Below are 25,054 nucleotides of genomic sequence, written 5' to 3'. Positions count from 1 at the left end.
TGTAACAAAAATGAACTCACCATTCCATCGCATGTAACAAAAATGAACTCACCATTCCATCGCATGTAACAAAAATGAACTCACCATTCCATTATGTGTAACAAAAATGAACTTACCATTCCATTATATGTAACAAAAATGAACTTACCATTCCATTATATGTAACAAAAATGAACTCACCATTCCATCGCATGTAACAAAAGTGAACTCACCATTCCATCCTATGTAACAAAAGTGAACTCACCATTCCATCGTATGTAACAAAAGTGAACTCACCATTCCATCGCATGTAACAAAAATGAACTCGCCATTCCATTATGTGTAACAAAAGTGAACTCACCATTCCATCGCATGTAACAAAAATGAACTCACCATTCCATCGCATGTAACAAAAATGAACTCACCATTCCATCGCATGTAACAAAAATGAACTCACCATTCCATTATGTGTAACAAAAATGAACTCACCATTCCATTATGTGTAACAAAAATGAACTCACCATTCCATTATGTGTAACAAAAATGAACTTACCATTCCATTATATGTAACAAAAATGAACTTACCATTCCATTATATGTAACAAAAATGAACTCACCATTCCATCGCATGTAACAAAAATGAACTCACCATTCCATCGCATGTAACAAAAATGAACTCACCATTCCATCGCATGTAACAAAAGTGAACTCACCAGTCCATCGCATGTAACAAAAATGAACTCGCCATTCCATTATGTGTAACAAAAATGAACTCACCATTCCATCGCATGTAACAAAAATGAACTCACCATTCTATCGCATGTAACAAAAATGAACTCACCATTCCATCGCATGTAACAAAAATGAACTCACCATTCCATTATGTGTAACAAAAATGAACTCACCATTCCATCGCATGTAACAAAAATGAACTCACCATTCCATTATGTGTAACAAAAATGAACTCACCATTCCATCGCATGTAACAAAATTGAACTCACCATTCCATTATGTGTAACAAAAATGAACTCACCATTCCATCGCATGTAACAAAAATGAACTCACCATTCCATCGCATGTAACGAAAATGAACTCACCATTCCATCGCATGTAACAAAAATGAACTCACCATTCCATTATGTGTAACAAAAATGAACTCACCATTCCATCGCATGTAACAAAAATGAACTCACCATTCCATCGCATGTAACAAAAATGAACTCACCATTCCATTATGTGTAACAAAAATGAACTCACCATTCCATCGCATGTAACAAAAATGAACTCACCATTCCATCGCATGTAACAAAAATGAACTCACCATTCCATTATGTGTAACAAAAATGAACTTACCATTCCATTATATGTAACAAAAATGAACTTACCATTCCATTATATGTAACAAAAATGAACTCACCATTCCATCGCATGTAACAAAAATGAACTCACCATTCCATCGCATGTAACAAAAATGAACTCGCCATTCCATTATGTGTAACAAAAATGAACTCACCATTCCATCGCATGTAACAAAAGTGAACTCACCATTCCATCGCATGTAACAAAAATGAACTCACCATTCCATTATGTGTAACAAAAATGAACTCACCATTCCATTATGTGTAACAAAAATGAACTCACCATTCCATCGCATGTAACAAAAGTGAACTCACCATTCCATCGCATGTAACAAAAATGAACTCACCATTCCATCGCATGTAACAAAAATGAACTCACCATTCCATTATGTGTAACAAAAATGAACTCACCATTCCATCGCATGTAACAAAAATGAACTCACCATTCCATCGCATGTAACAAAAATGAACTCACCATTCCATCGCATGTAACAAAAATGAACTCACCATTCCATTATGTGTAACAAAAATGAACTCACCATTCCATCGCATGTAACAAAAATGAACTCACCATTCCATTATGTGTAACAAAAATGAACTCACCATTCCATCGCATGTAACAAAATTGAACTCACCATTCCATTATGTGTAACAAAAATGAACTCACCATTCCATCGCATGTAACAAAAATGAACTCACCATTCCATCGCATGTAACGAAAATGAACTCACCATTCCATCGCATGTAACAAAAATGAACTCACCATTCCATTATGTGTAACAAAAATGAACTCACCATTCCATCGCATGTAACAAAAATGAACTCACCATTCCATCGCATGTAACAAAAATGAACTCACCATTCCATTATGTGTAACAAAAATGAACTCACCATTCCATCGCATGTAACAAAAATGAACTCACCATTCCATCGCATGTAACAAAAATGAACTCACCATTCCATTATGTGTAACAAAAATGAACTTACCATTCCATTATATGTAACAAAAATGAACTTACCATTCCATTATATGTAACAAAAATGAACTCACCATTCCATCGCATGTAACAAAAATGAACTCACCATTCCATCGCATGTAACAAAAATGAACTCGCCATTCCATTATGTGTAACAAAAATGAACTCACCATTCCATCGCATGTAACAAAAGTGAACTCACCATTCCATCGCATGTAACAAAAATGAACTCACCATTCCATTATGTGTAACAAAAATGAACTTACCATTCCATTATATGTAACAAAAATGAACTTACCATTCCATTATATGTAACAAAAATGAACTCACCATTCCATCGCATGTAACAAAAGTGAACTCACCATTCCATCCTATGTAACAAAAGTGAACTCACCATTCCATCGTATGTAACAAAAGTGAACTCACCATTCCATCGCATGTAACAAAAATGAACTCGCCATTCCATTATGTGTAACAAAAGTGAACTCACCATTCCATCGCATGTAACAAAAATGAACTCACCATTCCATCGCATGTAACAAAAATGAACTCACCATTCCATCGCATGTAACAAAAATGAACTCACCATTCCATTATGTGTAACAAAAATGAACTCACCATTCCATTATGTGTAACAAAAATGAACTCACCATTCCATTATGTGTAACAAAAATGAACTTACCATTCCATTATATGTAACAAAAATGAACTTACCATTCCATTATATGTAACAAAAATGAACTCACCATTCCATCGCATGTAACAAAAATGAACTCACCATTCCATCGCATGTAACAAAAATGAACTCACCATTCCATCGCATGTAACAAAAGTGAACTCACCATTCCATCGCATGTAACAAAAATGAACTCGCCATTCCATTATGTGTAACAAAAATGAACTCACCATTCCATCGCATGTAACAAAAATGAACTCACCATTCCATCGCATGTAACAAAAATGAACTCACCATTCCATCGCATGTAACAAAAATGAACTCACCATTCCATTATGTGTAACAAAAATGAACTCACCATTCCATCGCATGTAACAAAAATGAACTCACCATTCCATTATGTGTAACAAAAATGAACTCACCATTCCATCGCATGTAACAAAATTGAACTCACCATTCCATTATGTGTAACAAAAATGAACTCACCATTCCATCGCATGTAACAAAAATGAACTCACCATTCCATCGCATGTAACGAAAATGAACTCACCATTCCATCGCATGTAACAAAAATGAACTCACCATTCCATTATGTGTAACAAAAATGAACTCACCATTCCATCGCATGTAACAAAAATGAACTCACCATTCCATCGCATGTAACGAAAATGAACTCACCATTCCATCGCATGTAACAAAAATGAACTCACCATTCCATTATGTGTAACAAAAATGAACTCACCATTCCATCGCATGTAACAAAAATGAACTCACCATTCCATCGCATGTAACAAAAATGAACTCACCATTCCATTATGTGTAACAAAAATGAACTTACCATTCCATTATATGTAACAAAAATGAACTCACCATTCCATCGCATGTAACAAAAATGAACTCACCATTCCATTATGTGTAACAAAAATGAACTTACCATTCCATTATATGTAACAAAAATGAACTTACCATTCCATTATATGTAACAAAAATGAACTCACCATTCCATCGCATGTAACAAAAATGAACTCACCATTCCATCGCATGTAACAAAAATGAACTCGCCATTCCATTATGTGTAACAAAAATGAACTCACCATTCCATCGCATGTAACAAAATTGAACTCATCATTCCATCGCATGTAACAAAAATGAACTCACCATTCCATTATGTGTAACAAAAATGAACTCACCATTTAATCGCATGTAACAAAAATGAACTCACCATTCCATCGCATGTAACAAAAATGAACTCACCATTCCATTATGTGTAACAAAAATGAACTCACCATTCCATTATGTGTAACAAAAATGAACTCACCATTCCATCGCATGTAACAAAAGTGAACTCACCATTCCATCGCATGTAACAAAAATGAACTCACCATTCCATCGCATGTAACAAAAATGAACTCACCATTCCATTATGTGTAACAAAAATGAACTCACCATTCCATCGCATGTAACAAAAATGAACTCACCATTCCATCGCATGTAACAAAAATGAACTCACCATTCCATTATGTGTAACAAAAATGAACTCACCATTCCATCGCATGTAACAAAAATGAACTCACCATTCCATCGCATGTAACAAAAATGAACTCACCATTCCATTATGTGTAACAAAAATGAACTTACCATTCCATTATATGTAACAAAAATGAACTTACCATTCCATTATATGTAACAAAAATGAACTCACCATTCCATTATATGTAACAAAAATGAACTCACCATTCCATCGCATGTAACAAAAGTGAACTCACCATTCCATCGCATGTAACAAAAGTGAACTCACCATTCCATCGCATGTAACAAAAGTGAACTCACCATTCCATCGTCTGAAATAAAGTTTGAAATGTACACAATATTCCTCCACCAAGTTTTCCTGCACGATACGTCTCTGTCGCTGTTAACCTTGACGAAAGGTCCACTCTCCATGTACGGTGCAATACCAGTGTAGCAGAGTATGATCAGGGCGTACATGGGCGTCAGTCTACAGGCAAAGAATTAGTCAGAATAACAGATTGAGGGCGGGCATTGGTGACAGTCTACAGGCAGACATGAATTAAATTATCAGACAGAATAATAGGCTTAGAGCATGCATTGAAATAAGTAAGGGGACAGACATGCTGCATTGTAAACTTCACAGAATAATAACAAACATAGTATACATACAATAGGTTACCCTTACTTGGCTTAATTGTCTTTATATGAGACTTTACCAACCTAACTTTCTTAGCTCAATACATTCAAGATGCTCATTTAAATTGTAAAAAGAAGCTTGCACATCAATTCCACCCACTGAACAGGCTGAAAGTTTTCATCAAGCTCTGGCTATAATTTAAAAAAAAAAACCGAAATGGAAAAGTGGTTTGAGTGCTGGGACAAGTCCCAAAAAGCCCGTGGAGTCTGGGAGCGCATGAGACGCCCTGACCGCACATCCCCGTGGTGGAGGCTGTCCAGGCCTGAGCAAGCTATTTATAGCACAGGGCAGGACAGGTCATTGTCCTGTTGGCTCATATTTCTCACGGCTATGGCCAAATTTCGATTCACATTGCCCCCGCTGCGGGGAAGAAGAGGAAACCGTGCCTCATATTCTGTTTGACTGTCCCAGACTTGCTGATCTCCGCCTCGACAGGTCTGGGAAACCAAAAATTCTCGACCAGTATGGTGACGTGTACGCACTTCGCAAGACAGCAGGGTTTCTGTCCAGGGCTTTTGCAAGAGAGGATTTGAGCCTCTCAAGCCCTCACTCAAATGGAGTTTGATGATGATGATGATAATGATGATGATATCAATTATTCACACCCTCATCCAAGGATATTTTAATGAGACGAGCTAAAAAACAAATCAAAGATATTCACATTTTAAAGTATATTTTAAAAAATGTATAAGAAATCTAGTAGCATGAAAAGGAAGCTTGAAACTCAAGCGCAGCATATTGGTTAAGGCAATAGCAGCTTGATGAAGTTTTTGATTGACTATATCTTTTGTAAAGGACTTGGCGTAGTGTTGATACCAGTCGTTGGGTTGTAGCTGCGAACATCTAGTACAACTAAACCTATGTTGGCGTATTATATTCTTACTGTATAACTTGAAATAAACTTGAACAGACTTCTTTTCAGTGGCGTAGCATCCATGGCGCAAAGGGGTTCAATGAACCTGGGCCTACGACCATTTTGGGGCCCACACCCGATGGCGTTACAAACATGGGGCCAGGGTTAGATTTATCTATATGCAACATAAGCTATAGGGTTAGTGCCCTTAAGAAATATTTAGGCCTAGTAGTTCCATATAATATCTGAAATAATGTGGGGTTCCCTTATCTCGAATAGCTTAGGGTCTTTTGAGTCTAAATACGGCACCGCATGGCTCGTGACTACTGACCAATTGTGATCTGCCCTACATAAAATTTTAAAATTTGACATATGGGAAAGGAGGGGAGGGGGCCCATCAACATATTCTTGAACCCAAGCCCACAGGTACCTTGCTACGCCACTGCTTCTTTTTAAACAAATTTGAGTATAACGTTTAGTTAAATGCAAAGCTTTCAAATTTAGATGTATGTAGAAACACAAGTTAGAAAGGATATTTGAAACAAGATATAACCCACTAAAATACACGTCTTTCTGTCTCTCACTTGTTCTCTAGTCTTAAACTTTCAACCTCTACTAACTTAAACTGCGACAGACCACATCATTATTTCATCAGAATCTATTCAGCCAACACAACGATCCGCCCACCTTTACTCATTGCTACACCAGAAACACGCGCATACACTCCATGTAGTTAAAAAAAACACCCCACCTGGGATTTTTACATGGCTAACAACACATAATGTCTGGTGTCATAAGTGATGCAAATAACACGTTACCTTAAAAATCTGTGCACATAATACAGAACCATGTTTTGGACTGTCAGTTTTCCGGCCTTCTGTGTCGTGCGGAGAAACAAGAAGGCGACCAAACATCCGCTGTTGTCAACACAAGAATAGAAATTATAAAAAATGAAAATAGGAAGATTTGAGTAATTTTTAAATAAAAAGACGAACCTATGTATATATGAAAGATAACTGTTGCCAACTAAGTATTACTATGATCTGACAGGGCACGTATCCCGTATGGGGGACGAACGTATGCCAAAAGCAGTCTTTTTTGGGGAGCTAAAAAAGTGGTCGACGTAACAGAGGTGCCCAATGGAAACGCTTTAAGGACCAGCTTAGGCGCCAACTTGCCTTAGCTGACATAGAAGAGAGCACCTGTAGGTCATTCACAAAGGCCGCGGGATACACATTTGAGACCAAATGAAAATCCGCTGCCGAGGACAGACGCAGACGGCGAAAAGAAAATCTTAATCGACCACTGGGGAGCTAAAAGGTGGTCGACGTAACAGAGGTGCCCAATGGAAACGCTTTAAGGACCAGCTTAGGCGCCAACTTGTCTTAGCTGACATAGAAGAGAGCACCTGTAGGTCACTCACAAAGGCCGCGGGATACACATTTGAGAACAAATGAAAATCCGCTGCCGAGGACAGACGCAGACGGCGAAAAGAAAATCTAAATCGACCACCGGCGGACAATGATTATGCTTGCCATGGGTGTCTGTATGTAGGTCACAGCTGGGGCTGCGTAGCCACGGGAAACACTGCATTCCTAATTAATCTTCAGACTCGAAGACAAGCCTTAAAATTATTTTTATTTTTATTAACAATTACTTTTTACTACAAGCAAAAGAGTTTAGAAATTTCATTCTACTGCGACGAAAAGTGATAAAAAAAATTATATAGTTTATTAAAACATTTTGCTGATCAAGACTTCCGGATTCTGTACGCCGGATACACCAAAAAGAAAAAAACAAACAACGTACTATTTATAGATTTTTCTTATGTATGAAGATCTCTTGGGAGATTGAACTTGCAATTTATTGGACTCATGTAATAGCTGTCACGCCTAGCCCATAATGTACTACATTTTTCTAACAGGATGACTGCCTGGTCGTGCGGTTTGCGCGCTGGACTGTCGTTCGGATTTATCGACGGTCGAGGGTTCAAACCCTGCCCGCTCCCATCCCCCGTCGTCCTGCGGGAGATTTGGACTAGGAAGTAAACTATCTTCAACTCTGAAGGAACATCCGAATTATGTAAAACAAATAAACAGTAAGATAATCCATGGGCATAGCCGGGGGGGGAGGGTGACGTTCAACGCTCCCCTGAAATGAAATCCTGACTACGCTCATGAGCTAACCATTGTATTTGTGAGTATGTGTACGTGAAAGTGTGTGTGTGTGTTTTACCTCAACATAAAAAATGTATCCACAGCGAATGGAGCATTCAGAATACCCTGGAATGTCCACCACCTAGACATATCAAGTAATGTTGTTTGGTTGACTGAAAGAAAATGATTTGAAATTAAAGTTTTCTGTCAAGTCGTAATTTGTAATATATGTATAATATTTAACAGCTAGTTTTATTCTGATGTTGTTTAGATTATATCCCCTTAGTCATTAGAACATGATTATGATATAATTACTATAGTATGGTGCCTGATAGTAACAGTGTCCGAGAATGACCCAACTGATGGTCAGCACTCTGATGCCGTGAAGACACGTAATGTCACCTGGCGAATGTTTGGCATTCAAGATGTCCCTCAGATTTGTGGGCAAGGAGAAGGCTAGGAGAGAACGTCCCAGCACACCTGTAGAAATAAAAGATTTAAAGTAAAAGTGTTACTCAAGAAAGTAACTACTTTTTTTTTTAATGAAATGAATACTTATTTGTTACATCCAAAAATCAGGGCCGACACTAACATAGTGTGAGACGTGGTGTACATTTTATGATGGGGCGTTTAAGTCGTCGAATGCTGTGCTTCAAGAAATCTGCACTCCTCTAGTGCATAACTGCCCGCCCAGTTAGATACGCCATGGGAAAATAGAATATGCATGTAATGCATTGAATTTTTAAACTATGTACTGGGGGGGGGGGACTTACATATTTCATGGGCGTCAATCCTAAGATGTTTTAAACAATCTGGTCATTGTAATGGTGGCCTAATGGCAAAGCCCTTGGCTTCTGAATCGAGAGGTTCCGGGTTCCAAATCTCGGTCAAGACTGGGATGCTTAATTTCGGGATTTTAAGGGCGCCCCTGAGTTCACTCATTAGTTGAGGAAAAGGAAAGCCGGTTGGTCGTTGTGCTGGCATCATGACGCCTTTGTGAACCGTCGGCCAAAGAAAGAGATGAGCTTTACCTTATCTGCCCTAGAGATCGCAAAGTCTAAAAGGAGAACTTGTACTTAATAGGTCATTGTCATATATAAGACATTGAAAAAAACTACAATAAGAGACAAGAGGTTAGAGTGAAAAAACTGCAATAAGAGGCAAGAGGTTAGAGTGAAAAAAACTGCAATAAGAGGCAAGAGATTAGAGTGAAAAAAACTACAATAAGAGATAAGAGGTTAGAGTGAAAAAACTACAATAAGAGAAGAGATTAGAGTGAAAAAAAACTACAATATGAGAAGAGGTTAGAGTGAAAAAACTACAATAAGAGACAAGAGGTTAGAGTGAAAAAACTACAATAAGAGACAAGAGGTTAGAGTGAAAAAAGAACAATAAGAGACAAGAGGTTAGAGTGAAAAAAACTACAATAAGAGACAAGAGGTTAGAGTGAAAAAACTACAATAAGAGAAGAGATTAGAGTGAAAAAAACTACAATATGAGAAGAGGTTAGAGTGAAAAAACTACAATAAGAGACAAGAGGTTAGAGTGAAAAAAACTACAATAAGAGACAAGAGGTTAGAGTGCACCTCGTTAAAGTAATCAAAGTGCTAATGAATCGCTAACCAAGCTCATTACTTCTTCTCCAAGTTAGAGATGATCGTCTGCTGGTGAGTGAGCTCCTATCGATGAACGTGGATCCGTTAGAAATATCCGAGTTGGCATCTACCGCATCTACAGTCACGTCTGCTGGTTGACCCGAGACTGATGAAGAAAAAAAAACATCACAAGATTCAATCAAGTATAGTTTATTTAACAAGCAAAATATACAAAATCCTTTTTAAAATCTTTTTTTTTTTATTCACATTTCGTTAGATCCAACAAATTATTGTTTAAAGTATCGACTTGATCTGAGAACGGGTGTGGGAGAAATAACGTGTACAAAATTTGTACCAGACAGACAGACAGACCAAGTGAGTTGATAAAAACTTTGTAAAAAATGAACTACAAAAGGAAGAGATAAAAAAAAATCTCGATTCAACAATGTTAAAAAACACACACAAATTATTGCAATATAACTTTTTTTGTCATTGGCCTCCTTCAGTCGTAGAACGACTATGGTTCATCTCAGAGCACACTTCCTCATGTGGCTGTGGAGCCCTATTTTGGAGAGACACTCCCGTCCACAAATAGCGCAGGTTAAGGTGGCTTTTGCTTCGGTGGTAGAGGAGCTGGCCATTTTTCGGATTGTGCGTTTTTCTTCCTGAGCTGAGACCCATGTACTTTCACTGTCCATAGCTTTCTTGGTCACTGTCTCTCTCCATTTGTTACGGTCTAGAGCTATGTCTTCCCAATTATCAGTATTGATGTTCACTGATTTGAGGTCACGTTTTATTACATCTGTGTAACGGAAGTGGGGGCGACCAGTTTTTCTTGTGCAATAACTTTTTAAAATCACAACTTAACACCACGGTCTTCATCCTGTAAACCAGATACACCAATTAAAACCTAGATATTTATAGTATTTCGGCACAGGCAAAAATATGTGTAATACAAGACAATATAGAAACAGATTTATTACATCGGGAATAGATCTTTAAAGCGTGTGAATTATTTGTGAATGTGTGGAGCCTAAAGCGAACTGTAAGATCTGAACATATGGGTGTTGAGTGGACAACAAGTCCAAACTACTCTCCCCCCCCCCCTCCCATTTTTCAAACATTCATGCATAAAAAAACGTCACGCTCTATTTTAGAGAATGACCACTTGTTAGACACTTTGTTTAGTTTAGAGGCGCACTGTAGTAGACAGACTTTGAACGCGACATTTTCTAGTGACGACATAGGCATTGGGTTAGAGATTAGTCGTGTAGACTTTTAGGACAGGTACTGCTAGGCTCTTGAAGGGATAACATCGCTTTTAGTGACTGACTCGACTCTGGCCCATTCTGTATTAAAGTTCGTCATTCTATCTTCATATCAAGTGAACTTAGCAACTGGAGTTTGAGCCTTTTATATTTTGTTTGTGGGCGGTGTATGTCTTAGTAATAGAACTCGCATCTGTAATACACCATACGAGATACCCACACATCTAGGAGTATTATAAGCATTATAAGTACTGTAGAAATACATTAATCACAAATCGCACATACATCCGTTACACACGGCATGTCCTCCTTTAGGCGGAAATATCACGCCTGATGTGTTCGATGGTTCTGGACTCACAAGCATACCCAGAGTCGATTTTTTTGTAATAAATAAGGAATATTTTGAGCCTTGTTGCAAGATGATACAACCCGAGAGGAACAGCATGTATTTAAAAAAAAAAGGGGGGGAGAGAAGTAATAAAAACGATGTATCTACCATTGTTACTCTTTTCTGTTTTTAAGATCTCGGAAGTTCTTCTTGGCAGAACATGCTGTCCTACAGTGGGCGGAGTCAGAGCCTCGTTTTGGTTTCCGGGGATGACGCGAATGCCAGTCACAATGACGCTTTCGTTATGACTCTGGGGTTCCTGCTCGGCGTTCAAGCCTGACGCTCCAACCGTCACATCTTCGCCTCTCGCTACCTCCTCTTCTTCGTCTTTGGTGAAAACATCGATGACTGTCCCAGCCAGGCAAAAAGCACCCAACACGCTTAAGATAATCCTGAAGGTAGAATTAAAATTTAACAAAAAATCAGACATGAAGACGGTATAGAAATATAGAAATACCTGTTGCTATTATTAGCTCAAACTAGAGACAGTAAGGATGTATATAATAATAATGGCAGGGCATGAGATTCGCCAATAGGAAGAAAAAAACACTCCACGGAAAATTCCCGGCTTTATAAGATGGTGATAACATTGACAAGGCTGCTTCCTTAACATGGCTCAAATCAGGTCATCTATACCCTGAAACAGAAGGCTTTGTTACAGCAATGCTGGATAGAGTAATTAGGAAATAAAATTACCAGAATCATATCCTAAAACTCAATGTTGTTGACAAATGCCGAAAACGTGGAAATGTGGGTGAGTCAATTGAACACATAATGGCAGGATGTTCAGCCCTATTGGAAACTGCCTACCTAGGTCGCCATAACCAAGTTGCAAAATTAATACACTAACACTTGGCTTTGACACATAATTTGATAAATAAGAATAATACTCGTCATTACAAATACTTGCCACGAGAGATTCTCGAGTCTACTGATCACTTATTATACTGGGATAGGCCTATTTTGACTGAGTAAACGGTAGATTTTAATCGCCTTGATCTGCAGTTTATTGACAAAAAATATTTTTTTAAAACGTTACCATTATCAACATCGACGTACCAGTGTCTCATAATAAAAAAAAAAACTGAGCTGGAAAAACAAAGAAAATATGGGAACCTAGGCTTGGAGATTAAGCGTTTATGGAAGTTATCTAAAACAACAATGTACCCCATTGTTATATCAACCGAGGGAATAATAACAACTGACGTCACAAATACCTTCAAGGCCCTTAACATTCCTAAGAAGGTTGCCACATCACCAGAAAATTCTTCAGTGGAAACTGTTAAAGGGACTACAATAAATGTTGTTTCTCTTTAGAGAAACTCGACCCTGGCAGCGCCAGAGAATGAATACTCGTTCGTTTCTAACAAAATAATAATAATTATTATTATGCTATTTAATTTATAGAGCAGCGTTAGCAAACATGATGTAGGCTCAAGGTGCTGTGATTACATTGAAAACATAAACACGAGAACTGAAATGACAAACTAATCTAAAAAAAAAAAAAGGTTTTGAACAGATAGATCTTAATGTTCTTCTTGATGTCTGAGATGAATGGGGAGTGAGTTCCAAACCTTTGGTCAGTACACTGAAAAAGCCCGTAAACCATATATATACATGATTTTAAAGATTGTCATAGCAAGGGCTGTCAGTGACATTAAGTGTAATTTGGCATTTTCTATGACAATGACATTTGCGAAAGGTGACATTATGTATGACATAGCATTTTGTAATATATAACATGTATGACATGATATCATGTTCAGCATGGCGATGTGACATTATGTGCAGCTAAGCATCACGTGGGACATAACAGCCTGTGCAATATGACAGTAATATGCAACATGGCATATTGTGCTAATCGACATTGTGAAGTGACATTAGATATGACGTGACATTATATGTGACATGACATAATTTGCTTCATGACATTGTGACATGACATTGTGTGCTACATGACATTATTTGCATCATGACATGTGCTACATGACATTATGTGTATGGTTTATATTGTTTAGATATTTTGTTGGTCTAAACTAAAAAAAAAAAACTCACACGGCGATGATAAAGCAAGTGTCTTCTGTGGGAGATTTGCTTTCATGGATCAGGGTCTCAACTAAAGTGATACCGGACTCATCTGTCGACAATACATGTTATATAATACAATACCATTGAGTTTTTTTTTAAAGATGTACTGAATATATGTCTTCTACTGGCGTAAGACTAACATTATTCTCATGACAGTCACTGTAAGGCCACCTATCTTGCATCATTCAGAACCAATCGCTAACTTCTTCCCACCGTCACCATAGAAACACACACACACGCACTCCATAACAGACAGATCATTACATGACTATCACTAGACAGAACATTGTGGGGTAGGTGGGGCAGACCTTTACATAAAGGGGACTGTTACCTGAACCGGCCTTTTAAAAATTGGAGGCCCTAAGAGAAATGAATTTGGTTGCCCCAAATGAAATAGAACAAAAATTAAAAAAAAAACAAGGCTACAAAGACAGTTTGTGTGTAAACACAAACTCAAAATCGGCCCCCGAAGTGGTCCTCTCAGGCAAATAAATAGACAGGGTTTAATATTTTTAGAATGAATACTAGAAACTATGAACTACAAACTACAACCGTATCAACAACTACAACCCTATCAACAACTACAACCCTATCAACAACAACTACAACCCTATCAACAACTACAACCCTTTAATTGTGGTAATGTTGTGCGTGTAATTTTTGATGGTTAGGCTTTGATGGCTTTATGATGGTTTCTAGACGGCGCACCAGTTTAGATGACGCGTTACCTTGCCAACAAGTTATTCCGTATGTTAGCAGATTTTGTATAATCGCGCCGTAAAAAAGTATTTAGGTTCTTCTTATTTAGTTTAAAGCTTTTGAGTTTGTATAGAAAAAAAAGTCGCTGGGCTGTTTTCTTTGTCAGAGTTCCAAGATGGTCTTCCTATGAGAGCTTGTAATTAATGATAAAGCCTAGGTATTTATATGCCTTCACTTGTTCTATAGATGTAGTGTTTATTTGCAGTTCACGTATAGTTTGTTTTTTTCTTTCTTTCCTAAAAAAAACAACTTTCCCCTTTAATTAAGTGTATTTGTGTCATGGTGTCGACTTTTCAATATCTTTTCTACTTTTCGAGATCTAAACGGGATGGACGGACGGATGGACAGACGGACCACACGAAACTAATAGCGGCTATTCCCCTTTCGGGGGCCGCTAAAAAAAACGAAAAAAACTAATATTGCGAATTTTTTTAAAGAACCTAGTGTACTCTAACGATATCATTGAGGGCAGGTTTTGCTATTTCTTCTCTAAAACTAATCGAAAACTAATCGAAAGCCTTTGGCGGCTGCCTAGTTTGCCAATGCCTAAGACCGACCCTGTTACTAAATAGAAACTATTGGTTAGGTGGGGCAGGATCATTAGATGAAAGAGGCTGTTAGTGGACGGAAAACAAACTTACCAGCAAACTTTGTCCCTATACTTTCAGCATCGGCTTTGTTGCACTGGGTTGGCAGACAAATGTGCCAGTACAGAAATGGCAAGCCGTTCTGTTGGTTAGCCTGAAAGCCAATGTATAGACTAAGTCGGTTGTTTCAAATCAAGGAGCAAAGCATTACAACATAGAAAGAAACAATATTTCTATTCAATTTTAAACTTCATGGAAACACATAATAATAAGGCTTGTCTTCGAGTCCGAAGATTAGTGAGTAATGCAGTATTTCCCGTGTCTGCGCAGCCCCAGCTGTGACCTACATATTTTGCCACACCCCAGAGCAAGCATAACCATTGTCCGCCGGTGGTCGATTTAGATTTTCTTATCGCCGTCTGCGTCTGTCTTCGGCAGCGGATTTTCTTTTGGTCTCAAATGTGTATCCCGCGGGCTTTAAGAGTGTCCTCCAGCTGTCTCGTTCTGAGGTCGCATGCAGCCAGGTGCTTTCTTCTATGTCAGCTAAGGCGAGGTGGCGCCTAAGCTGGTCTCTTAAGCGTTTCCGAGGGGCTCCTCTGTTACATTGACCATCTTTTAGCTCACAAAAATAGACTGCTTTGGAATACGTTCTTCCCCCATATGGGATACGTGCCCTGCCCATTGTCGGATTATAAGAAGTCCCTCTATACTGTCCACACCGGCGTTCGAAAGGACATAGCTGTTTGTAGTGCGGTCCTGCCACAGTATGTCCATGATGAAGCACAAGCATCTATTTGAAAGCGTTCAACACAAATCTGGACGGAAACTTCTGCCTGGGTGGACATGATTCTCGATAACGGCTCTAACAATTTTCCTAGAAATTTGAAAGTTGCTTTATATCGTTGGGAAAAGAATTACAAGCTCGTTTTCCAGACTGGAAAAAACTCTAGTCTGACCTTTACAATATTTTAAAGTAAAAAAATAAATACATTTCAATTTGGCTAGAGAGCGAGAAAATATTTATCTAGAATATTTGAGAAATGACATTGCAAAGACTTTCTTCCAAGCCAATACTAGGACAATAATGCTACACAAAGGATGCAATGTAAAACGACACGACGTAGGGCCACAATATTTCTATTCAGCGACATTTAGAACTAACAGAACATAAAAGCAACTCTTTTTTTTAATTATTATTATAGCTTTTATATAGCACTACTTTCATGCTTATAACATGCTCAGAGTGCTATGGTCCAATCTCATTTGTGGACCAGTGGGGGGAGGGGGGGTATCTAGGAGTTGGTTTTTCATGCTGCCTTCAGGCGCCCGAGTCGGGTGTCGAACCTCGAGCCCCTACTAGTTAGCCAAGCCAAGCCAAGTTCAAGCGTCTCGACCACGCTTCCCACTCTTCAGATTGGTTAGTCGTTTCCCTATCGCTTGGTCATTTTCGTCATTACAAAAATGTTTCCAAAATGAATTGAGGGTAAATATCTTTCCCAAATCGTTCAACCGAACGAGGATCAGGGGTATATTATAAAGTCTAGTAGGTCTATACATTCGCTTAACCTGGATTCTTTCTCCGGAGAGGGGGGGGGGGGGGTGAATGGGGCAGGTAAAAAAATGTTTTTTTCTTTTAAAATTTAACATTTATTAGTTATTAAGAGAAAAATAATCGCTCTACACATTTGTATAAAGGAGGTAGATTCCTTTTTATCAAGTATTTTTAATGTTTTTTCTTGTTAGGATCCCATTTATATTCTTTAAGCAATAAACAAAGAAAAGCAATGTGGAGAAACATTTGGGAATTATAAGGTAACTGAAAGAGACTATGAACGTGGCATAAGATTTTACAATTCAGTGGCGTATACACTGTGGCGTAGCTAGGAATTCGCCATATTTTTGGGGCCTGGGAGGCTTGACCACCTTAGGGGCCTCTGGGGTTTTTTTTTTGACATTCGACATCATGACATGAGATCATGTGGTTAATTTAATATTTAATGTAAAAAAAATCGAACACACTTTGTGCCCCCCCCCCTCAAGTGGGCCCGGGAAATTTTTAAATTCCCCCCACCATAGCTACGCCACTGAGTATGCATAAGCTAAGTCAAAAAAAAAAAATTAGCAGTTCACAGCTGTCTTTCTAACGTTAAATAAAATTTAAAATTCTGCAAGTGTGGACATGAAACCTTGCTATTACATTTGACGGCATTCTATGAATCGGGATAAATACTTACAAAGCCGGATGTAATTAGCGTGGTCACTGGAACCGGCGCGAGGAACTTGAGCTCAATAAATGAGCCGCTCGTTCCGTTTCCGTCATCCGCAGACAAACAGAGATCATAGTTGCCCATGATGATTGTGTTGCCTTGAAAAATCCCACTACCAAGTTTGCCGAAGGAGTCAACAACTGAAACAGAGACAATATATAAAAAAACAAGAATAAAAGCAGTGGGCTTTATGGCATATGACGCGATGCCCCGCCATATTATTATAGGTATTAAACCTTATAAATAAATGCAGGCGCGGTGGCTGAGTGATATAACTTGACTTCCGAACCGAGGGTTCCGGGTTCGAATCCTGGTGAAGACTGTGATCATTAATTACGATATATTTAAGGCGCCTCTGAGTCCACCCAGCTTTAATGGGCAGCTGGCGTTAGTTGGAGAAATGTAAAGGCGGTTGGTCGTTGTGCTAGCCACATGACACCCTCGTTAACCGTGAGCCAAGGAAACAGATGACCTTTACGTCATCTGCCCTATTGTCACATCATCATAGGAGTCGCTATTTATAGATATTGTGATTGTAATAGTTGACAAGCACGAAATGTGATTTTTTGTTGTTGTTGTTGCACGTGAGAGACGGGAGTCCAGATGGGAATTGTGGGATGGTAGTGGCCATGTTCTCAAGCTGTAAGGATGTCTAACGTAATTGACTCAGTGATTGGATATTAATTGTGTACTTAGAATATTTTCATTGGATTTGTCAAACATAATGTGTATTTTTGATGGCTGGAATTGCCAGTAAATTGCTATTGTATTTTATGGATAATAAATATCGTCTGCTAACCAAGGCCTTACTTAATTTATGATCGCTACTGATATTTGTTGTACTATGCTGAATGAATTAGACATGCGAGGTAAAAAAATAGTACACCAGCTTAAGAGAAATAAGACATCTTTAATTACACTTAAATGCACAGTCAAATGTAACGAAGAGGGCGTTACATCTATAGATCGCAATGTCTGAGGGTACTAAACCTTATTAATAACTCTTACTATAAAAGGTTAATGTTGTCCCGACATAAGTTGACCTTTGACTCCCAGTGGAGCATGGGACGTAAGTTACGTAACTCCTTCCGGGGCAATTCCCTTCAGTTGGGTCTGTGTCTATCCTGCCAGCCTCGCTTCTTGGTCTACCAACTCCTCCATGTTTGCTTTGTTCTTCCTTCCTTTCTCTTCTCATGTGGGTCCCAGTCTAGATTCTACCTTGCAACGTCGTCTGCTGTTCTTCGCACTGTGTTCCCGATGTGCAAATGGCCGATTTGACCGATTACTCCAATTGGGCCCCCGCACCTAGCAGTGGGGCCGAAATTTACGTTTAGCAAATCAGTATGAGCCATGGCTCTTGCCACACGCTTCGAAAGATGTAGGACGTGTTGTTCACATATTCTGTGTATCATAAATCATACGATTGACGTAACTTTATTAAAGCCACATGCTCCTATTGTATTTGAGTTGCTTCCAAACTTCATGGGTATGTTATATAGTAAATGTTGATAAAATGATCTTATTAATAGTTATTATTGTAAACAAAAAAAAAAGAAGAGGTGCCTCGCAGGCATCCATTAAATTAGCACCCTCAAGTCGAATGGTCCTGCATACTTATGCTGTAAATATATATATATATATATATATATATATATATATATATATATATATATATATATATATATATATATATATATATATTATATATATATATATATATATATATATATATATATACAGAGAGAGAGAGAGAGAGAGAGAGAGAGAGAGAAAGATAGATAGATAAATATAGATATAGAGATATAGATATACAGATATAGAGATATAGATATATACAGCATAAGTATGCAAGTATGCAGTATGAGCAATTCAAAAGAAATAGATTGATTTAGAAGAATTATTTTAGTGATTTAGAATTACCTGAGTGATTGAGAAGAATTATGTGAAAGATTTACAAGAATCACCTGAGTGATTTAGCAGAATTCCCTGAGTGATTTAGAAAAATTATATGGAGAGCTTCCTGATTTGGAAACCACTGCGCAGTTCATCTCATGTATTGGTCTAGTCATCTGAACACTCCAACAAAAAAAAATGAGAACGAAGAAGAAGAAGAATTGGAGTGATTTACAAAGAATTACCTGAGTGATTTAGGAGAATTGAGTGTGCACATACTTACATTTCATGGCCCATATCTTTTGTTGAATGATGCCTTCAAAGACACGCCCTCTGTGTTCAGCGCACTTAGGTGAGCTAGGATACAGAAAGGGGCTAAACATAGGAATCATCTGCGTCATCAAGGTGTTCGCAAACAAGAATGGATTGAACTGTATGGCGGGGTCTCTGTAAAACAAATATTATCTAGGACATCAAATTAGAGAGGGAAATTCATTTATCAAGAAAGTCTGTATGTATTAGTTTTTGAGCAAAGTGTTTTGTTTTACATACCTTTAAAACTAAGACTGCTTTATTGATCTATAGCTGGTCTTTAAAGCGTTTCAGTGGGGCACCTCTTTTACGTCGACCACTTTTTAGCTCACCAAAAAAAAATTGCCTTTGGCATACGTTCGTCTCCCATACGGGATACGTGCCCTGCCCAACGTAACTGTTGAACCATAAAAAGTCCTCTCTATACAAAGGCCGCGGGATACACATTTGAGACCAAAGAAAATCCGCAGACGCAGATGGCGAAAAGAAAATCTTAATCGACAATGGTTATGCTTGCCCTGGATGTGTCAAAATTTGTAGGTTATAGCTGGGGCTGCACAGCCACGGGAAATACTGCATTCCTCATTAATCTTCCGTACTAGAACAAAGAAAATGGTCATAACACAGCTTCTCAACGCCTTTCTTGCTCACACTGATCATGATATCTCGCTCGCGGTCAACGAGTTTGTGCACCGCTGCAGCCTCTTTTGAGTTAACTATAAACCTCGATAAAAAGCTTGGGGGTTAGGGCGTGGAGACGGAAGCCCCAGGAGAGATCTGAATGGAGGGGTGCGTTGAAGCAGGCCAGATCTTTCCATGGGCTGTAGCGCCACTGGGATGGATGGATATCAAAAGCCGGTATGAGCTTTCTTATAGTCCGACACTCAGGCTGGGCAGGCACGTATCCAGTCTAGGGGACGAACAAGGCAAGGTGTTCGGCGTAACAGAGGTGCCCCACGGAAACGTTTATTTAGAAAACTAATGTAACGGTTTAAATCTATGAAGAAAAAAATGCGCCATTTTACTTTGTCACAAAGTGCCATTTTTACCCTATAACGTAGAGATTTGCGTCACTTGATGTTTCGTACTAAAGCCATAATGAATATACTAATTGCAATATTAAATGTCTGAACGTAACCGTTTGAGAAGTTACAGTGCAAAGACTTTCTTCCAAGCCAATAATAATATAATAGTTTTACTCAAAGGATGCATTGTAAAACGACACGACGTGAGCTGTGGTTTGTCTAGACTGTAGGAGGACTTAAGAGACTTTCTATTTCATCGCCATGTACATTTACATTTAGAACTAACAGAACACTAAAGCAACTTTTCAGATTAGTAGCCTCTATCCCATCGTTCATTATCGTAATTACAAAAATATTCCCAAACCAGGCTCGGTCACTTGGTACTCTTGAATAATTGTGCAAAGTTTTAACTTCATCCGAGAATGGGGGAAAGACAGACAGACAAACAGACTTAATTGATATAAGCTTTGTAAAAAAAACTTGGCAACTTGTTATTGTCATACTTTTTTTTAAAGCGTTATTGGCGATTCGTCTTACTTTTAAAGGAGGACGCATATTAGAGGTGTCCCCCATCGGACACTACCCGTAAGCACTATAAAAATCAACTCAGGCAATTTTTTCGTCCCAACTGGCATAGAGGATAGTAGCTGGCAGCAGATGACCTCTGAAAGAGACAGTTGGAGAGCTCTCAAAAAGTGTGGTCAACAAGCTAGCAGAGGCGTAGTGAGGGGGCCACGATGCTCAGGGCGTCACCCTCGGGGATGGGCGCCACAAGCAGAGGGGCGCAAAAATAAAAATAGAAAACAAATATGATTTTCTTGAAATATTAATTTAACTAACAAAACATGTTCACATAGAAATAATTACTTATTGCATAACTTGATCTGTCTTATTTTAATTCTACAATAGACTTCCACTCGCGTTAATCTGATGTATTCACCGTGTTGGATTCAATGCGCTGTGTTTATGACGATATGTCAATTAGCATCTACATGAATAATTGCCTTATCAATAAAAAATATTTTATTAATAACAAATTAATATTGATAATATTAATAACAAATCTTATAATAGATTCAATGAACAGTAGATGAGAAAAAAGTTTTATAAAAGAGTTCACTAAATAATTAGACAACAAAAAGACAATTTTTCTTCGCTACTTCTAGATCAACAATCAATTTTATTTTTCAGTTTTGAATAATGTAGGTTCTCCTTTTTTATGTGAGTTGTTCAGATTCTGAGACCAGCGTTTCTCAAACTGTGAGGTCCCCCCCCCCCACACCTTCTAGGGTGATGACAAAGGGGCGAGAAGTTAGTGTGTTTTTTTTTTTGTCAATAACAATAAAATGTTGTAGTTATAATTGGGGAAAGACGGTCGGCGAGTCTTGCTTGGTGCCCCAACGGTCCAGCAGACTAAGGGATAGGTAAAGGTAAAGGTAAAAGTTGTAATTTATATGTGAGTATTAGTCAAGTAAAATGACATTATTATCAATGCTTATTATACCAGTTAGCGTTAGTTATGTTTATAGTGGAATGTGAACTGTGCAGACCAAAACCACTCTTTAGGCGTCATAGAAATACACTCCGAAATAGAAATACAATCCGTAATAGAAAATACACTCCAAAATAGAAATTACACTCCGAAATAGAAATTACACTCCGTAATAGAAATACACTCCGAAATAGAAATACACTCCGTAATAGAAATACACTCCAAAATAGAAATACACTCCAAAATAGAAATACACTCCGAAATAGAAATACACTCCGAAATAGAAATACACTCTGAAATAGAAACACACTCCGAAATAGAAACACACTCCGAAATAGAAATACACTCCGAAATAGAAATACACTCCGAAATAGAAATACACTCCGAAATAGAAATACACTCTGAAATAGAAACACACTCCGAAATAGAAACACACTCCGAAATAGAAATACACTCCGAAATAGAAATACACTCCGAAATAGAAATACACTCTGTAATAGAAATACACTTCGTAATAGAAACACACTCTGAAATAGAAATACACTCCGAAATAGAAATACACTCCATAATAGAAATTACACTCCGAAATAGAAATACACTCCGAAATAGAAATACACTCCGAAATAGAAACACACTCTGTAATAGAAACACACTTCGTAATAGAAACACACTCCGAAATAGAAATACACTCCGAAATAGAAATACATTCCATAATAGAAATTACACTCCGAAATAGAAATACACTCCGGAATAGAAATACACTTCGTAATAGAAATACACTCCGAAATAGAAATACACTCCGTAATAGAAATACACTCCAAAATAGAAATACACTCCGTAATAGAAATACACTCCGAAATAGAAATACACTCCGTAATAGAAATACACTCCAAAATAGAAATACACTCCAAAATAGAAATACACTCCAAAATAGAAACACACTCCGAAATAGAAACACACTCTGAAATAGAAACACACTCCGAAATAGAAATACACTCCGAAATAGAAATACACTCCAAAATAGAAACACACTCCGAAATAGAAATACACTCTGTAATAGAAACACTCCGAAATAGAAATACACTCCAAAATAGAAACACACTCCGAAATAGAAATACACTCCAAAATAGAAACACACTCCGAAATAGAAACACACTCCGTAATAGAAACTCACTCGGTAAGCGCTATAAAGATCAACCCCCAGGCGCCTTTATAGAAGAGAGGCTTAGAAGACGTAAAGGAAACTGAAACAGACCCCCCCCCCCTTTTGAGTACCAAAGCTTTATCTGCATCAGTTGCAGGAAAATATGCAGGTCGTGACTGGGTCTGCGTAACGATGTGAATCACTTCACTCATAAATAATCCTCTGAAACGTAGACATTGCCGTTGTGGCCGGACATTATGTTTGTTAAAAGATTAAGGATACATCTTTAGCGTGTGGTTCAATATGTCCCAAAGTCGATTCTTAGATTTGGGACATTTTGGGTTCCCCCTCCAAGTAGAGGTCCGGGAGGACTTTCAAATTTGAACCCTCCCTCCCCCACTCTAGCTACGACACTGCACACACATGTGACAATAGGAAACAAAGCATTCCGATTTTATTTTTCATTGAAAATAAAGAGAAGAAAATTGGCCACCGCGGGGGTCGAACCCACGACATTCACGTTATTAACATTTCGCCTAGCTAACAAGCCACACTACTATGTGATAAATTTCAGCTGGAAATAAATGATTCAAATTTTATATCTCGTGATATTTTGAGTTTTTGACTAAATATACCATACCACACCACGTGAACGGGCTCGTCCGCCTATAGTGTGCTATGCTTTATTATTGTTAAAAAATAGTACCTTACGCTGGTACTGTATTACAGACTATGTACTTGTTCTTCATATAGGATTTTGCTTAAACGATATTATCCCCAGTCCTCTAATATTGATTTAGTGGCCTTTAATCAACGTAACTTGTGATTCAGAAATATTTTGCATGGAAAAGTCAACAAACAAGTTAATAATCATTTCTGCTTTTGCTGGTCCCCCTCTGGCACGAGATCAGCTTTTTTATTATAAAAGGCCTCCTCTGGAGTTTGTTTAGTAAATAATATCTATTGTTACTATAACAATAATGTTGGTTAATCGGGAGTTCTAATAAAATCGAGATAAATCCATAAATAGCCATTTATTGTGTGTACAGAATACAGAACTATTGATAAACTTTCCTTTTAAATAGCATGTAATAATTGCTTGCTATGTAGGATGTAATTAAAATCAGTAAACAGATTATCGCATAGACTGGAAAAAGGAAATAACTTCATGTAACTTGAAAACATGTATATCTATTGTATTCGGATTTCCGAATTCTGAAAATTTGAAAAATTGCCATAGACATAAATAAATATAGACTGGAAGTAGGAAGTTATTTTTATTTGGGGGGAGTCAATATGTTTTATGTACTATATCTATGTGAAAAAAAAATGGCGGCGATTGAGCTATAAATTCTAGGACTAACATTTCAGCCAATATATACCTTTGATCTTTAGTTTTGAAAAGTGCAAAACTGCCATATTCCCAATATTTTGTCTTTGTTTTATAATCATAGACATAGGCAAATATATATAGGTTTGTGATGTGGATCTACACACTGATCTTTTCCCAAATATTTCCGATAATAATTTGTTCTTTATCGTCCAGTCTATATATATATGTCTATGAAAATTGCATGATCTTCAGTCTTAGAGATTAAACAAAACTCCTAGACATAAATAAAGTACACAGAAATGCAAGTCACAAATTTTCGTTTCATAAAACTCTATTATCGGCCAGTCTATATTTATTTATGTCTCTGGATTATCGCTAATAACTTTCAGTTTGAAAATCTCCAATGGAGTCACGTGTTGTTTTTTTTTACTTACGGAATTTTTTGAGCATTGTTATTGGTTGAACTTTGGGAGCTGCTGGTGTTATTGCCCAATACAGTATTACTAGAACCACTGCTGTCAATAAATCCAATAAGAATCAGACATATGAATATCCCCTTATATACATTGGACATTTTTTGTTTGTTTTCCACATGGATTAGAAACTGGTCAAACAAGTTTGTTTCTCGAGATTACTTATTGATGTGACAGAGAGAGAGAGGGATAACACAAGTCAGAAACTTTACACAAAGATACTAA

At 37.7% G+C, this 25,054-nt stretch overlaps 1 protein-coding gene across 2 annotated transcripts in view; it reads right to left on the bottom strand.

The window, feature by feature from the left end:
* LOC106068402 (uncharacterized) overlaps positions 1–25,054 on the bottom strand; it is a 36,936-nt gene extending 11,882 nt beyond the window's left edge. The window contains exons 1-11 of one of the 2 annotated variants that reach the window (XM_056005700.1): positions 24,791–25,054; positions 19,334–19,497; positions 17,125–17,297; positions 14,945–15,044; positions 13,512–13,593; positions 11,565–11,848; positions 9,829–9,966; positions 8,521–8,685; positions 8,285–8,378; positions 6,868–6,966; positions 4,821–4,986 (exon numbers count right to left, since the gene is read on the bottom strand). In XM_056005700.1, the coding sequence (XP_055861675.1) occupies positions 4,821–4,986; positions 6,868–6,966; positions 8,285–8,378; positions 8,521–8,685; positions 9,829–9,966; positions 11,565–11,848; positions 13,512–13,593; positions 14,945–15,044; positions 17,125–17,297; positions 19,334–19,497; positions 24,791–24,930 (1,605 nt within the window). In that variant the 5' untranslated portion in view covers positions 24,931–25,054. The remainder of the gene's footprint in view (positions 1–4,820; positions 4,987–6,867; positions 6,967–8,284; positions 8,379–8,520; positions 8,686–9,828; positions 9,967–11,564; positions 11,849–13,511; positions 13,594–14,944; positions 15,045–17,124; positions 17,298–19,333; positions 19,498–24,790) is intronic. The other variant, XM_056005701.1, reaches the window with a different exon arrangement.

The sequence above is a fragment of the Biomphalaria glabrata genome, chromosome 12 (genome assembly GCF_947242115.1).
Source record: "Biomphalaria glabrata chromosome 12, xgBioGlab47.1, whole genome shotgun sequence".
In the NCBI taxonomy this organism is placed as follows: domain Eukaryota; kingdom Metazoa; phylum Mollusca; class Gastropoda; family Planorbidae; genus Biomphalaria; species Biomphalaria glabrata.
The sequence above is the reverse complement of the archived record's forward strand: the minus strand, read 5'-3'. Positions and strand labels throughout refer to the sequence as shown.